The sequence below is a fragment of the Antechinus flavipes genome, chromosome 2, assembly GCF_016432865.1.
Source record: "Antechinus flavipes isolate AdamAnt ecotype Samford, QLD, Australia chromosome 2, AdamAnt_v2, whole genome shotgun sequence".
Lineage (NCBI taxonomy): Eukaryota > Metazoa > Chordata > Mammalia > Dasyuromorphia > Dasyuridae > Antechinus > Antechinus flavipes.
In genome coordinates this window covers 297,940,267-297,955,188 of record NC_067399.1, presented here as the reverse complement: position 1 = coordinate 297,955,188, position 14,922 = coordinate 297,940,267, and the positions used below count along the sequence as shown (strand labels likewise).

The 14,922-nt window shown below is 33.4% G+C and overlaps 1 protein-coding gene across 2 annotated transcripts in view; it reads right to left on the bottom strand.

Annotated features, from left to right (window-relative positions):
- NRDE2 (NRDE-2, necessary for RNA interference, domain containing) overlaps positions 1 to 14,922 on the bottom strand; it is a 71,752-nt gene that overhangs the window by 32,320 nt on the left and 24,510 nt on the right. Inside the window, exons 4-7 of one of the 2 annotated variants that reach the window (XM_051977395.1) lie at positions 11,182 to 11,331; positions 6,368 to 6,821; positions 5,431 to 5,836; positions 3,976 to 4,109 (exon numbers count right to left, since the gene is read on the bottom strand). In XM_051977395.1, the coding sequence (XP_051833355.1) occupies positions 3,976 to 4,109; positions 5,431 to 5,836; positions 6,368 to 6,821; positions 11,182 to 11,331 (1,144 nt within the window). Of the gene's footprint in view, positions 1 to 3,975; positions 4,110 to 5,430; positions 5,837 to 6,367; positions 6,822 to 11,181; positions 11,335 to 14,922 lie in introns of both variants that reach the window. The other variant, XM_051977394.1, reaches the window with a different exon arrangement.

Below are 14,922 nucleotides of genomic sequence, written 5' to 3'. Positions count from 1 at the left end.
GTAGCTAGATTTTTTTACAATACTTTAAGTTTGAAAAAGTACTTTATATTATGTTCTCTTATTCGATCTCAAAACAACCTTGTGAAGTAGATGTTGTTATCACCATTTCTATTTACTCTATCACCTAGCTACCCATTCATCCCTATCAATCCTGCGTGACTCTAATCTTCAATGACCTTTCCAAAGCCATTCACCCAATATGGTGGAAGCTTTCTTTGCTTTCTCCTGACATTGCAAAAGTACCAACTGAACAATCTGGCTGTCCATTTATCATCTCTTGTCATGGTGATGACAAGCCCAGCTTCCCTTCCTATCATATAATTCCTTGATGCTCCTCACTGGGTATTTGTGGCTGTCTGATCACATCCATCATGCCCCTTTCTATTGCCTTCCATGTGATGGCATTTACTCCTTCATAGACTCCTTACACAATACTGGCAGAATATTGGTATTAAAGATGGGCCTCTGCTTTCACAGGAAGTATGAGGTCGTTAAAGGAGCTTTGTACTGATGGCAATACAATCCATATGCTAGATAAATTCTGTGGATTATTCATCCAAATTCAAGTTCTTACCATTCTTAATGCAAGAGGGTTTCCCAAGTGAATGCTTAAGTGAGTGACTATACATCTCTTCCAGGAGATTCTACAGTGTTTGAAGATTGATGCAATCAACACAATGTCATCTGCAAACAAAAGTGTATAGGGATCTCACTATCCGCAAAGAATTTCTCTTCATCATTGGATCTACTCTGCTTCTCCTCTATTATCCTTTAGTAAACATCTATTCCCTGTCTCGTTTCTTGTGCCTGGTGTGTCTAACTGGAGCATGGCTAAGCATTTCTTTTTATTTTTACATTTCTTGAGGGATGTGATGGGAAATATTTTGTTGAAAAATAGCCCATAACATGGTGTCTTGTGCTACTTAATTAACTTTTTTTTCAAACAAACAATAAGGACAATGGAACCATATAATCTCTATTTCTTTCAGTCAATTATGACATGGTGATTCTATAGTCCATTGTTAACTACTGATTATGAAAGTCTGCTTGTTCCCTTATCAAGAATGTCCACACAAATGAGTGACTAGTATAAAGATTTTGTATATACAGGAGAGAAGGCATATAGATTATTGGTTACTAATGTTCCTTTAGTAATTACTTAAAAGATTTGAGATTTTTTTCCTACACCTTTGGCATCTTCTCTTTGAGACATATTTTAATTTTCTTTTTCTTTTTTTAAAATATTGATCCTTCCCTAATTTCACAACTGCATCTTCTTCAGCTCAGATCTCTATTAAATACACTTAGTCCAACCCAACTTCCTCGTTTTTAGGGCTTTTTTTTACTCCATCTGTAAACATATCTGGGACTATGAGGGTCTAAATATGACAGCTCCACTGTTCTTAATGAAGAAAAGTTTGTTTTAATGATTTTTAAAAATAAATCTTTTCCATTTTTATGCTATTTGTTGTCCTCCTTCCATTTTCATGCTTAACTGCTCTTGGAATTATTTTGCTTTATCTTAAATCTTCCAAAGTTTCTACTCTTTTAGCCTCTAATACATCTTTCCTTTTTGAGCTAATACTGCTTTCAAGTGTCAAATCAATCTTCAAAAAATTATACAAGTTTATATTTTAATCTGCTGTTGCCTTGGCTAGATGTCACTCTAAACAGTAAATCAAGATGTTTTCTAACTAAAGTATGTAATTGGTTCCATTTCTCAATCTATTTTTTCCCCTTCCAACTACTTCTTTTCTTAACCTATATATGTTAATTTTATTTCTGCAAAAGCTCTTCAGTTTCATTTCAACAGTTATCTATTTTATCCTTCACAATTACTCCTAAACTTTGCTTAGTTAAATGGGGGGAAAAAAACTTTAAAAATAGAGAGGCTAAGGGGGGAGCTATAGAAATGGCATGTTATATACACTTTTCAGCTGAGGGCACTGTAAGTTACTTCTGCTTAACTGGCTGAAACTCTCATGGAGGAGATAATCTAGAAATGTTCATAATGTAGAAATAAAACACGTCAACAAAACTTTTTAAAAGGCTATTAGATATTTTCAGAGAAGAACAAGGAATAGTTATGCTAACAGCTTGGAAGGGGTAGTATAATGTTATATTAGCTTTGAATATCTAAGAAACAGGCAAATTTACAATGATTGTTTAAATGGTACTTTTGAGTTATATCCATTTTGACCCTCCATGGGCTAGTGGTCTTCCTTCTTCAAGGGGCTCATCAATTTGGTAATCAATCCTATTGTAGTTCAAAACTTATGAACTCAAAGGATCCACCATTCTGCAATGTTTTAGGTAATCTTTGTTTCATTTTTATCTAGTATTGTCCTATTTTTGAAGTCAGCTTAACTTGAAATTTGCCTAAAACCCTTTTAGAATCAGGTAGAGTATAAATGTTAAACATATTTTTAAAAATAAAAGACATAAAAGTTGATTTCTTTGATTGTAATGTTTGGGCTAGCTTTCTGGAGGTCCTTCAGATGGGCCTTGGTCTTTTGGTGGAGAAGTGCTTCGTGAAGGCAGGACAGCCACCACGAGGCTAGTCAAAGATAGAATATCTATCTTCCAGTCCTTCTTAGCCTTTGTATGCCTTATTGTAATTACATCACAGAATACTGATTATGTGTGAATTTAGAGAACCAATATATCACCATACTAAGTACTAAGTATATATGTGAACTAGAGAACCATTATGTCATCAATTCCATCTTGAGTGGACACCTTGTTTCAAGTATACTTCTCCAGAGTTCTGGCTCTCTACATTTGATTACCAATATAAGTCAGCAAAACACTCCTGAAGGGAGCTCAAAATGATATCCAATGTTCGTTCTCAGAATATCAACTCATCCTAAGCCTATTCATTAGTGACTATAAAACAACATTAAGCAACAGCATGTATAAATGACTAAAACTAAGTATGGACAATTATTTTTCAAATAACAAACTTCTGGCATTTAATTTTATCTGTGATTATAACTAAGAATAAATTTTAAGAGTAAAATTTCTTATGGCTGAAAGAGAGTGGAAAAGAGTTAAACATGGTTTAAGAATTAGGCAATGATCAAACTCCAGTATTGCACTGTCCACAATAAAAGTTAACTCAAAATGTACTATGTGAAAAGGAAAGATACAAAACTAGGTTACCTAAAATGGGATACCTCTCTTTTAGGTTGCTATATCCTTATAGCAATAGGTTACAGAACAAACTTAAAATATATTTTCCCAACGAACTTTGACTACATTTGATTTTTGTGTCATTAATTCTTTTAAAATTCTTCAAAAGTACCTGGCTTCAGAAATCACATAAGCTCTTTATTACAAAATAGCAAAGACAGAAAGGCCATTAAAGGTAACCTAATACAACTCCTTCAATTTATAGATAGCACAATCTAAAATAAAAATAACAAGAGTATATTAGCTAAGGTATACAGTCAATTAGAAGCTGAATTTAAACTTGAACTACTATGAATTTGAATTTTAACTATTTTAGTTCAAGTTATGTTCTGCTACACAACATTACGTCTTCTTAATGGAATGTCCTATTCTCTAGTCATAAATTTCTCATTTGTTTATGTGTACCTGTAACACACACACATTAAGTATTATGTTACACACACACACACAAACCCTACTAGTGCTATTGCTACCTTTTTCAGTAATTGTCTTATGTGAAGTAGAAGCTTCCTTCAATGTTACCCATTATACCTATGTTCCCCCAAAAAAGGGGAGGGGAGAGAGATTTTGACAACTGGCTAATAAATTAAGAGGTAACTGAATTTTATTCATAAGAAAAAGCCAGTTTAACCAGCACAGTCTAGGAAAAAAATACTGATTGAAAATAACTTTTTCCATGTGATCACCATTTTACAAGTTTCTTTTCCTAGCCTTTAAATTGCAATGTATTCAATATGGCTTCTAAAAAGAAATACTAGAAATAAGAAAGTAGAAATTACTGACCTGTCCCCTGGTAGGAAGATCTTTCACACTGTCAGGTTTGAAGAAGGTAAAGTCAATCATGGCTTGGAACAAAGAAATCGCTTTTTCAGTGTGGCCAGCTTGTCTGAGAAAATGACACTGCTGAAGAAAGAGGGCTATAACAAGGGGGAAAAAAGAAAAAATCATTTTTCAACATCATTAAAAAGAGCTCATTTTCCAAAAGAGATATCCAACCCAGGAAAAAACTTCCTCATAGTCTAAAATAGAAGCATTTCACTGCACTGAAGAAAAAAAGAATAAATGTATCTATTATTTTCTAGGAGAAATAATTGTTATCAACAATAGGAAAAAAAATTGTTATCAACAAAATGAATCCACTCATATTTTCATAACTAATCCAATTCTGGGTTAAAATATCAGAACTAAAAATGGTACAGTACATGAAATGTGATGAGAAATTAGCTAATTGTTATCATTAGCTATCATTAACTATCATAAAATAAAAGTTTCCGTGGTATTTGGAAAGTTATACAAATGCTATTACAGTATATTGGTTTTTACCAAAAAGTAAAAAGATCTATATGCACTTTAACACTAGATGGCATTATTCACCAGCATATTTTTATTATAAGCTCTTGGCCTATAATAAACAAATTAACATCTTATGATGGAATTTTAAATTTTTTTCCACTCTAGTAACAATTACTTACATAAGAAATTTCAATCATCCATAAGCAGAAAATAAATAATAATTTGATTATTTTATTAGAGCAGTAAATCTATTCTTGAGTAAAAAAAATCAGTAAAATCATTTTTCTTAAAAAAAATTAGGGTTCTATCTTGGCAAGTTGCTTTAAAAAAAATTTTTTTAGCAGATTCCCTCTAAAAAGGACCTAAAATATTAGTTGACAGAAATGCCTTATCCATTCATCTAATCTATCCATTCACCAGAGGCAGCACATGTTCCTTAACATATTTCAAATAATTTGTACAGATTCCTATGACTAAAGAATAGTGGATTAGCATTTGTCAATACTTCAAACTGACTCAGTAAATATCTACTTTTTTATCCATCAAATTGCAGTACCCTACTAAGTAAGAAAAAAAAAATTTAAAAACTAAGAAAAAATATCACATACTAAAATTTTCATTACACTGTTCCTAAGTGTTAATTCAAAAACAATTTATTTTACAAGATGGAAGAATTTATCTTTAGAAAACCTTATAGCTATATATTTTTCATGTTAATATTCTGGGCTCGTCTTTGAAATATCAGCAATTCACTCAATTTATATTACAACATCTTTTGCAAAAGAGAAGCATCTGTTACATCCATATGGGAGTAGCAATACTTACTTTATCAACTCAAGAAGCAAGATTCCAGACATTTTCAGTACATTTTTTGGTAACACACACACAAATGCCCTTGATTACAACTATCTTTCTATATTTCATTTCACAGTGGTATCTTCTTACCGAACATAGCTTCTTCAGTTCCAGGCAATGCAGGATGAGATAAGATGCTCCCATCTTGTACTGCTGCCAGGGTGCTAAGGCATTTTCCATACAGATTGTGAATTTTGGATACTGTAAAGGTGCTAAATTGGCTCTGGCAAAATAAGAGGTATTTCTGCCATAAGGATGTATTATTGGGGTGTAAAAAAATCAGTTTCTGCCACTCTTTGATCAAAGTAGATGGTTCCCAGAATTCTGTACAGAGTTTTAGCCTGGCAAGCTTCAGTTCCACACTGTTCTGGTTGCTTTCAATGGCACGTTCTAAAATGGACAATTTCTTTTCCAGAATTAGCTTCAGTGATTTTCTTCTGGACTCTTGCTCTCCCTCACTGATGGTGTATAGGCTTGGTCTTTTCATCACTTCATCCTCAAAACAAAAGGAAAACTGAGTTACAATTATATATGACATGGAGTTATTCTTAGGCATTTAAATGTTTTACTATATACCATCTCAAACTGGCTTTTCCTAGAAGCACTAAAAAGGCAAAATTATCCCTGCTTCTTGATGATAACAGAATTAACAGTTTCTTTTTTAAGAATAATGAAATTTGAGATTCTTATTTAATTATAATATCAGTCTTTTTTGGTTTATGCCCCATCATTTAAAAATACTGTTTATAACCCAATTACATTGTAAAAGAACTGCTAACAATTATACTGAATGACAGTGAACGGAGTGATAAAAAAATTCATTTCTGGTATAGAAGGAAAATGACAACTGGAAATTAATGATTCAAATATGAATGGCCAACCCCTCTCCCTTCCCCCCCACCCCTTCCCCCAGTGTCCACATGTTTTAGTTAACAACTGAAACAACTATTTTATTCATTCACACTTAAGCATTCTATCTCCAAATGAGAGCACTGGACAAACTCAGCATTTGAAAAATAACACTTACTTGAAAAGACACAAATTCCAGCCATAGTTGAATATCCCTAGGATTCTCTCGGACTTTTCTGTTAAATTCCTCTACTTTAGCTTTTAGAATAACTTCTTCACTATCTTGCTGAGATGTAGGTTGCTTTGTCTCTTGGTCTGAAGGACCCTGTCCTTGTAACCAGAGTGTTGTAGATTTATCATAGACTCCCAAAGGATTCACCCAATTTGAGGTATTAGATGGAACTTCATCATCAGAGTCTTTCACTGGGATGAATGAGCTGAGATCAGATGAGAATACTTCAGCTTTGCTATAAACAGGAGCTCCATCACTGCTTACTGAACGCATGCTTTTCTTAGAAAAGTAACGTTCAAATTTCTTATGCAATTGCTTCTTTTCTGTGGAGGTACCTTCCCAAGATATACGTTGCTTTTTAGGGTTAATACCAAGGCAAGAGTTTCCCTTCCTCTTGTATCTTAAAAAAGAAAAAATTAGTAAATGGATATGTATACATTTGATTATCACAAATAGCTGGAGCTCAGAAAGACCTTTGAGGTACCCTACCTCAATAGAGTGTGGCCATTTAACAATTTTCTTTATCTTCCTCTATAGTGTTTAGCACAGTGTCTTGAATATAATAGATGTTAAGTAAAATAAAACTTTTTAAGTCAACAGGTGAAGAAAGTTGAGGCCCAGTAAAGGGACCTGTCCAGGTCACAAAGAGACTTTGGTAGAATGAGGACCAAAGGTTTAGCCTTCTCTTTTGTATTTCTGAACTCTTTCTACTATACTACTAAGTTCTACAATACTACTGACTGAATACCGACTCAGTTAAACCAGAATTCACTAGTGGCAACCTGGCAAAGCCTATAGAGATCCTTTTCATTATGTTTTTAAATGCATAAAATACAATACACAAGATTATTAAGGAAAGCAATTATAATGAAATCTATATATATATATACACATATATACGTGTGTGTGTGTGTGTGTGTGTGTGTGTGTGTGTGTGTGTGTCTGTGTGTATTTTTTTTTTTTTTGACTGGACCTGCTAGACCTTTTAATTGATTGGGAAGTCTTTGAGAATCCAAGGTCATCTCCAACTCATGATATGACATAAAGAAATGGACAGAGTTTAAAAATTATGAAATTAGAAGAAAAATACAGTTTGATTTATACTCAATCTTTCAGAAAAATAGTACTGCACAAATGAAGTATCATTGTATAATACCATCAGGTATAATATGAGCTTTAGATGTAAACTCATTTCTGTAGGTTAACTACGCTCCTGACCCTAGAAGGGACTGGTTTAACCTAAAGAGTATCAAAGTTCATCTCTGGAGATTCATTTAAAAAATCAGTATTAAGCCAATTATTTTTCTTTACAGTCAGACACTTATCCTATTCCACTTCAATAGCTGGTTAATGGAAGATGAAAATAAAACTTAGAAATAACACTTAACTTCCACAAGATTCCATTTTTCTAACAGTCTGTAAGATAAGCCAGTCAGAAAGTATTCATTCCCATTATTTACTCTTTCCAATCTAACAAATTGGAATAACAATTGATTAAAAAAAAAAATCTAACCTTGAAAAAGGCTAAAATAAATATATGGATTAAAATTACTTTTCAAGTTTCTTATTTTAGAATAAAACTAAAATTGTAATTTTCTTTTTTTAATTTTTAGATATACTGTACTTTGGAACCATATGATATAATGGAAATCAAAAACGGGATTTTAATTCTGCTCTATTGTATAACTATCTGTGTGGCCCTGTGAGACCCTCTTTGGGTCACAATTTCCTCATCGAATTATTAAAAGGCAGGAGTACTGCTCTAACATTATCTGAGGATACTCTTCTCTCTTCATCCTACTTGAGGGCCCTAGATTCTCACCATACTTCTGTGAGTCATTCATTAGGGAGGTAACCTGGGAAAGTTACAAGACTATTTATAAAATGAAAGGTGAAACCCTCTAAGGATCCTTCCCACTTCTCCTCCCTCTTTCAGCAATTACCACTGGGGTCTTCTATACACTATGACCCTCCCATTCTTTCTGCATTTTAATGATTATAGCTTCCTTAATGTCCACCATAAGCAAACTGTTTCATATATTACATAATATATATTTCTTTTTAACTTCCTCCTCTTCCTGTCTTACCCTAACCTCTCTAATCTCTAATTCCCTTTTCCAATTCTTGCCACAGTCCCCTCAAAAAAACTTACATTTTATACTTGCAAGCAACAAGGTCCCTAATGATGGATGATAAGCTAAAGGCCATGCTGAGTCTAAATCAAATCTGCTTTCTTTCAAACAATATTATTAAAGATTAGCAAAAAATTCATTGGACTTTATCAAAGACTTTTTGGTTTAATTATTAATATCATAATAGTACTATATTTTCCTTTTTTATGATAAATATATTAATATTTCATTTATCCTCAAGAGTCATAAGAACTTTAGGGGTGTCATCTATTATACTTCCTCCCAATCCAAAATAAGTAAATAATTCCTTCTACATCTCTTGACAGGTCAGCCACAGCCTCAATCTGAACATTTCCACTAACAGGAAAGACAGTTTTAAGACAGATCATTTTTATTATTATTTAGATCTAAACTTTGGAAAATTCATTCTTATGCTGAACTAAAAGCTGTTTTCCTTTAACTGATACATCTGTCCTAATTTCAACTCTAACTAATGAGTAAAATAAGAATGTCTTTCCCATGACAAACCTCCAACTAGCTGAAAACTGCTGGTACATCTTCTCTTCTCCAAACTAAAACACAAGCTATTCTCATACTCTTCTCCCAAGTGCCATTGTCTATAGACCCTGCACCATCTTCTATCAAGTGTGAAACTGTGACAAAAATGAAATTAAAACGTAGCACTAAGAACTAGACCTAATATTCCAAACATGGACTGACCAGTGCAGAACTAGACTATTATCTCCCTTGATCAAGACTTCTACTAATGCTGATTAAGACTGTAATCATAACATTCTGATGGATTACAATGAACTTACAGACAAACAAAAACAAAAACAAAGACTTTGCATAAATTATTTCTTGGATTACTTGCCATCTAGGGGAGAGGATGAAGGAAGGGGTGGGAGTGAGGAGTAAGGGGGAGACTGGAACACAAGGTTTTGCAAGGGTTAATGTTGAGAAATTATCCATGCATATGTTTCAAAAATAAAAAGCTTTAATAAAAAAAATAAGTTATTTTTTATTTGAGTGATTTTTAATTGGTGGTTCCCTAGTCCTATAGTTAATTTTTTTGAACTAAAGAGCAGTATTTTAAATTTATTTCTATTAAATTTCATTTTAGTTTGAGCCTATCATTTTAAACTTTCTGAATATTGATTTTGTTATCTGAAATATTAGTTATTTCTCCTAACTTTTAGACAGTCATAAATGTGATAAGCACTATTTCTATGCCAACATTTGGCTTAAAAAATAATAATAATAAAGGACTGAGAGTAGTGGCACGCCACCAGGGTCCTATTGTCAAAGGTCAAGGACCCTAGTGGCATGTCACTACTTTCAATATGTCTAAATATGTTCTTTATTAAGATTGTTCAAAAAGCTAATAAATTTACCTAATTATAATTTCATCTAACTTGCACTTCTCTGAATACAATTAAAGACTGTCAAATGCCTTAGTGAAATCCAAATATACTATGTTTGTAGGATTTCTCTGGTCAATCAACTATTCTATAAATATCAAAAAAAGAAATGAGATAAATATGGCATGACTTATTCCTATGCTGGAAACCAGTAATTCTTTCATCTTTTCTAAGTGCTCATAAAACATTTGTTTAATAATCTAAAATTTTTTTAAAGTATCATTTATCTTGTTTTCTAGTCTCATTTATCTTTAATTTTTATAACCTAACTTTTTTCCTAACTCAACTCTAGTTGATGGTAGTTTTTGTTTTCTACAGTTTCTCAGAAATGACGAACAGTTTTTGTTTTTTTTAAATGATAACATCTATACGGTCTTTCAATATCCTAGAACAAGCTTCTTAAATTGTGTGTGATGACCCCAAATGGGGTCACAAAATGAAGTGGAGGTCACAAAATTATGATTTACTATCAGTAAATGTTTGATTTGTATTTCTATTTTAGGAATCAAATAAAGTTCCAACTTCTTTATCTTGCATTGAAGGTCCTACTCAATTTGGCCTCAACCTAACTTCCCAGTTTTATTTCATGTTACTCTCACATGCTCTATGTTCTAGATAAAATGGGCTACACCTTCCTTAACATGTTTTTGCACATTTGTGATTTTGCTCATAACATTCCTCATAACCTAACATATTCTTCATTCTATTCTGCCATCATTTTAAGATACTGAAATCCTATCATTCTTCTAAGACCAGCTCAAAGGACCATCTACTTCCTTCCTGAAACCTTCCCTTGCTCTATTTACCCTTGCCCCAAAGTTGGCAGTGATTTCTCTCTCTTTTAAGTTATAACAATACTATATATCTTTTTTTATGCCTTCATTATATTTTTGTTGTTGGGATCATAGCTATTTATGTGCATATCTTAACTCTCTTGTCAGATTGTAAACTCCTTGAGAACAAAGACTGTTTTATTTATGTGTGTATTCTCTCAGTGTCTTATTAAACAAAGTGTTTATTAAATTTAAAAAATGAATTAATGCTATCACATACTTGTTTTGGCTTCAGGGTAAAAACAGACATTATTCTGATACCCATTATGAAGGAAAGTAAAAAAGGAATTGGATTAAAATGGAAGAACTCATGATAATATATTATAATCAATAAATTATTTCTAGAAATTTTCAGGACAAAACATAATGTGTACCTTGCTATATCTCCACGATAAAGCGATTTATACTCCCAGTTTGCTGGATCTGGTTTCTTATCTGTTCTGAAAGTTTCTGTTGTCAGGGTCTGAATGTCATCAAGCCAAACAAGGCGGTTTCCACTGTTGTCAGTGGCATTATTTTCTTGGCTGCTGGACAAAGGGAGATTGAGGAGAAGGGAGAGATAAACAAGGAAAGAGAAAAGAAAAACAGATTTTAAAAAATCTCTCAGCTAAATATTTATTATTTGTAAAAACAAGCAAAGTTAAATATTTGAAATCTACCAAGTACCAATCATACCCAAATGTAAAGTACATACCATGGAAAGTGAAAGTACAGGATCTCAATTCAGTGAAACAGTTAAGAAATGAATAGTGGTCAAACTATACATAACCATGCATACAATATCTGAAAAATGAATGTGTGTGTGTGTGTGACTCTATATAAACATATATTCCCAAGTTAAGATGTATAATGTGATGATCCTCATTACCTTATACTTCAAAAATAACACAATTCATCAATGTTGGTATCCCCTCTTCTGGTACATATCATATCCTCTATATATTTTAACTGATGGTTCTTGAATTTCACCATATTATCTGGTATCCAACAGTACAGTGATAAAGTTTTGAAACTAACTATTGTCTTCTGACAAAAGACAATACATTCTATCACCAGATCTGTATTTGAAATCTTTTTGGCTTGACGAAACTTTGCAAAGTTCAGGCTATGAATGCAGGGTCAACTCCATGCCATGAAGCATCAGAGTATGACTTTAGGAGTATTAGAATAATTATAATAGTTCACATTCCTCCAGGACTTACAATTCACAAATTATTTTTTACAGAACTATAAAGTAATTAGTACATATATTATTATTAATTTTACTTGCAAAATAAAGTTCAAAGGAATTAAGAGTGATTTGCCATAGCAGAGGGGTTGTGTCAGAGCTGAACCTAAAACTCAGGTCTTCTATTTATAATAAAATAAACTAAAAATTCAGTGGTTTTTCAATTACACCACAGTGCATCCCATCTTAAATTATTTCCTTCCTTCTTCCCGTCTATCCATCCATCCATCCATTTATCTATATTATCTCACCTCCAAAGTGGATGTAGCTTTTGTCAGAAAAGTGGGCTGCTTTCAGAATTATAGGTATTAGAACCAAAAAGATCTTTGGGGATGATCTAATCCAAGTTCCTCATTTTAAAAGTGAGGAAAATATGGCCCAGAAAAGTGAAGACAGGAAGACAGAACTGGGAATATGAAATGAAAGGTGTAGGAGGCAGATTTCAGTTTTCATTTAATGAAAATTTTCTAACCTTAAATTATGCAAAAGTGAAATGTGTTTCATCAGGAGGTAGTGAGCTCCCCATCACTAAAAGTCTTCTACTAGAGGCTAAGTTACTGGGGATAGAATTATTGTTAAGATATAAGTTGAACTACATGATCTCTCTAGAACCTTACAACTCTTAGGAGTCTCTAATTTATCTAAGGTCCCGTTACTCATAAGTGACAGAGGTCTCTCTCACCCCAGGACTTCTGGCTGCATTCCTACTATACCAATGCTATCAGTTTTGTCTTAGGAGGTTAATAAACTTTATTTAAAATGCATTAGGAAGTTAACTCGGCAGGGTTCAGCTAGGTCTTACTTCAGGGTTGGAATCTATTTGATTTCAAATATGATGAGTTCGGAGACTCTTATTTTATAGAGAGATACATATATATAGACATATTTATATCACATGCTGAGGGTAAGATGAGATACAGAGTTGGCTGCCAGCACTGTATTCCAGCATTCTGGAAGGAAACAAATTTTTCTTAATATCCCCTCTTTGAATTTACTCCAAATATCTTAACATAAATTGTGAAGGCTTTAGAAGTGTTAAAACTAGAAAAGGAAGAATCCTTAAGGATTTATCATTTTAATAAGCCTTGGGGGTGAGAAGGAATAGGACAAAACTAGTTCATAATAGTGCTGAAAAGGCAAGTAATTAAGAGAGTTCAAGCAATTACTAATAGTTATTCTATGGTTGCCTATGGCTATATTGTCACAGAAAAAAGTTCCATACCCTACTATTCCTATATTATACATATGAGGAAATGTTATGGGAATTCCAGAAGTGGTAAGAAGAGGGGCATTCCTGGTCTGTCTCTACATTGATTCCCTTTGGAAAAAAATGACTGAAGATTTTTCTCTGCCAGTTCAGAAACTGAAGGGAGTAAAGAAGGGTGGAAAATCTTCTCAACTGGAAGTGTCTGGAACCATCCCAGAAGAAAATGGAAAGCCAAGTTGGAGGAGGGAAGGAACAATATCCAGATGTCCCAAAGTCAGGCGATCAAGTGCAGACTACCCTGAGAGTCAACAACTTATCTCTGTATCATTAGACATTCAGTTCAGTAAACAGTATGTGGTTTTGATTTAAGTGGGAAAAGGTTCACTCCTACCTTGAAGAAGAAGAAAAGTTCCCTCAGAAAACAGGAGGTCAGTAATTATAGTCCTTAAGATAGAGAAAAAATGACAATAGGTGATTCCCTCCTAAGGGAAAAATCAGCCCTTCTGCATCCAAATATAGAACCCCAGGAGACAGACCTACATCTATGACATCAGAGGAACTCCCACTTACACTAGTGCCCTTAGTTCTTTCCCCACCTGGGTATAAATTAACCAGTGAGATAAGATTCGGGGAAGACTAAAAGGGACTATGCAAGTTCTAGGCAAGATAATGAAGAAGACAGTTAACAAGAATATGCATAATTAATATATATTATTTAGCTCAACCTTAGTAAGGCTTTTGATTTTTAGCACAATGTCAATAAACTAATCAAACGAAGTCTAAGCTACACAAATGCCACCATTTGTATTGACATAGAATGGATGAAAAGTTATATCTACAAAGTTAAACACAGGCTAAAACTGAGTATTTCCTAACACAGCTCTTCTTAAATTTTAAGAAACTTCTTTAAGATGTCCCTCCCTATGAAAAAGAGATAAGTTGTTTAATATGAAGATTCAATTGCAGAAACTCTTACTATCTACAAAATGCAAGACACTCTGCTAGTAAACAGAAATAGAGATGAAAAATGGAAATCCTGATTTTCAAAAATCTTATCTATTTGCAAGAATATGACATTTATGCAGATGAACAAAATCAAAGGTAAAGCATTGTCACTGGTCAGTCATTTTTCAATCATGTCCAACTCTTCCTGATCTCATTTAGGATTTTCTTGGCAGACAGACAGGTGTGGTTTGCCATCTCCTTTCCAGCTCATTTTACAGATGAGGAAACTGAGGCAAACAAGGTGAGTGATTTACCCAGGATCACATATCGAGTAAATGCCTGAGGCCAGATCTGAATTCAAGAATAAACATCTATTCATTTAGCCACCTAGCTCCATCAAGATGTATAGTAAAGGGGAAAAAGAATTGCAACAAATTGTTCAAGTGGAGCCTAAGGCTGACCACTTCATGAAAAGACAGGTCAAGAGCCAAGTCTAAAAGAAGAATCTTTTCCTAAAAGAAGGATTCAGCAGGCAAAGATGAGCAGAAGGCATACTCCAGGCATGTGGGGAATGGCCCATAGGATGGAAATGGGAAGCAACAGATATAAGACAGGGAATAACAGTTAGTAGTCCAGCAGAAACTTAAAGAGTATCTAAAGAACAATCAAGTGAAATTAGGCTGAAAAGAGGTTAGACAGAAACAGACTGTGTTACCCCTGAAAAGTCATGCTAAG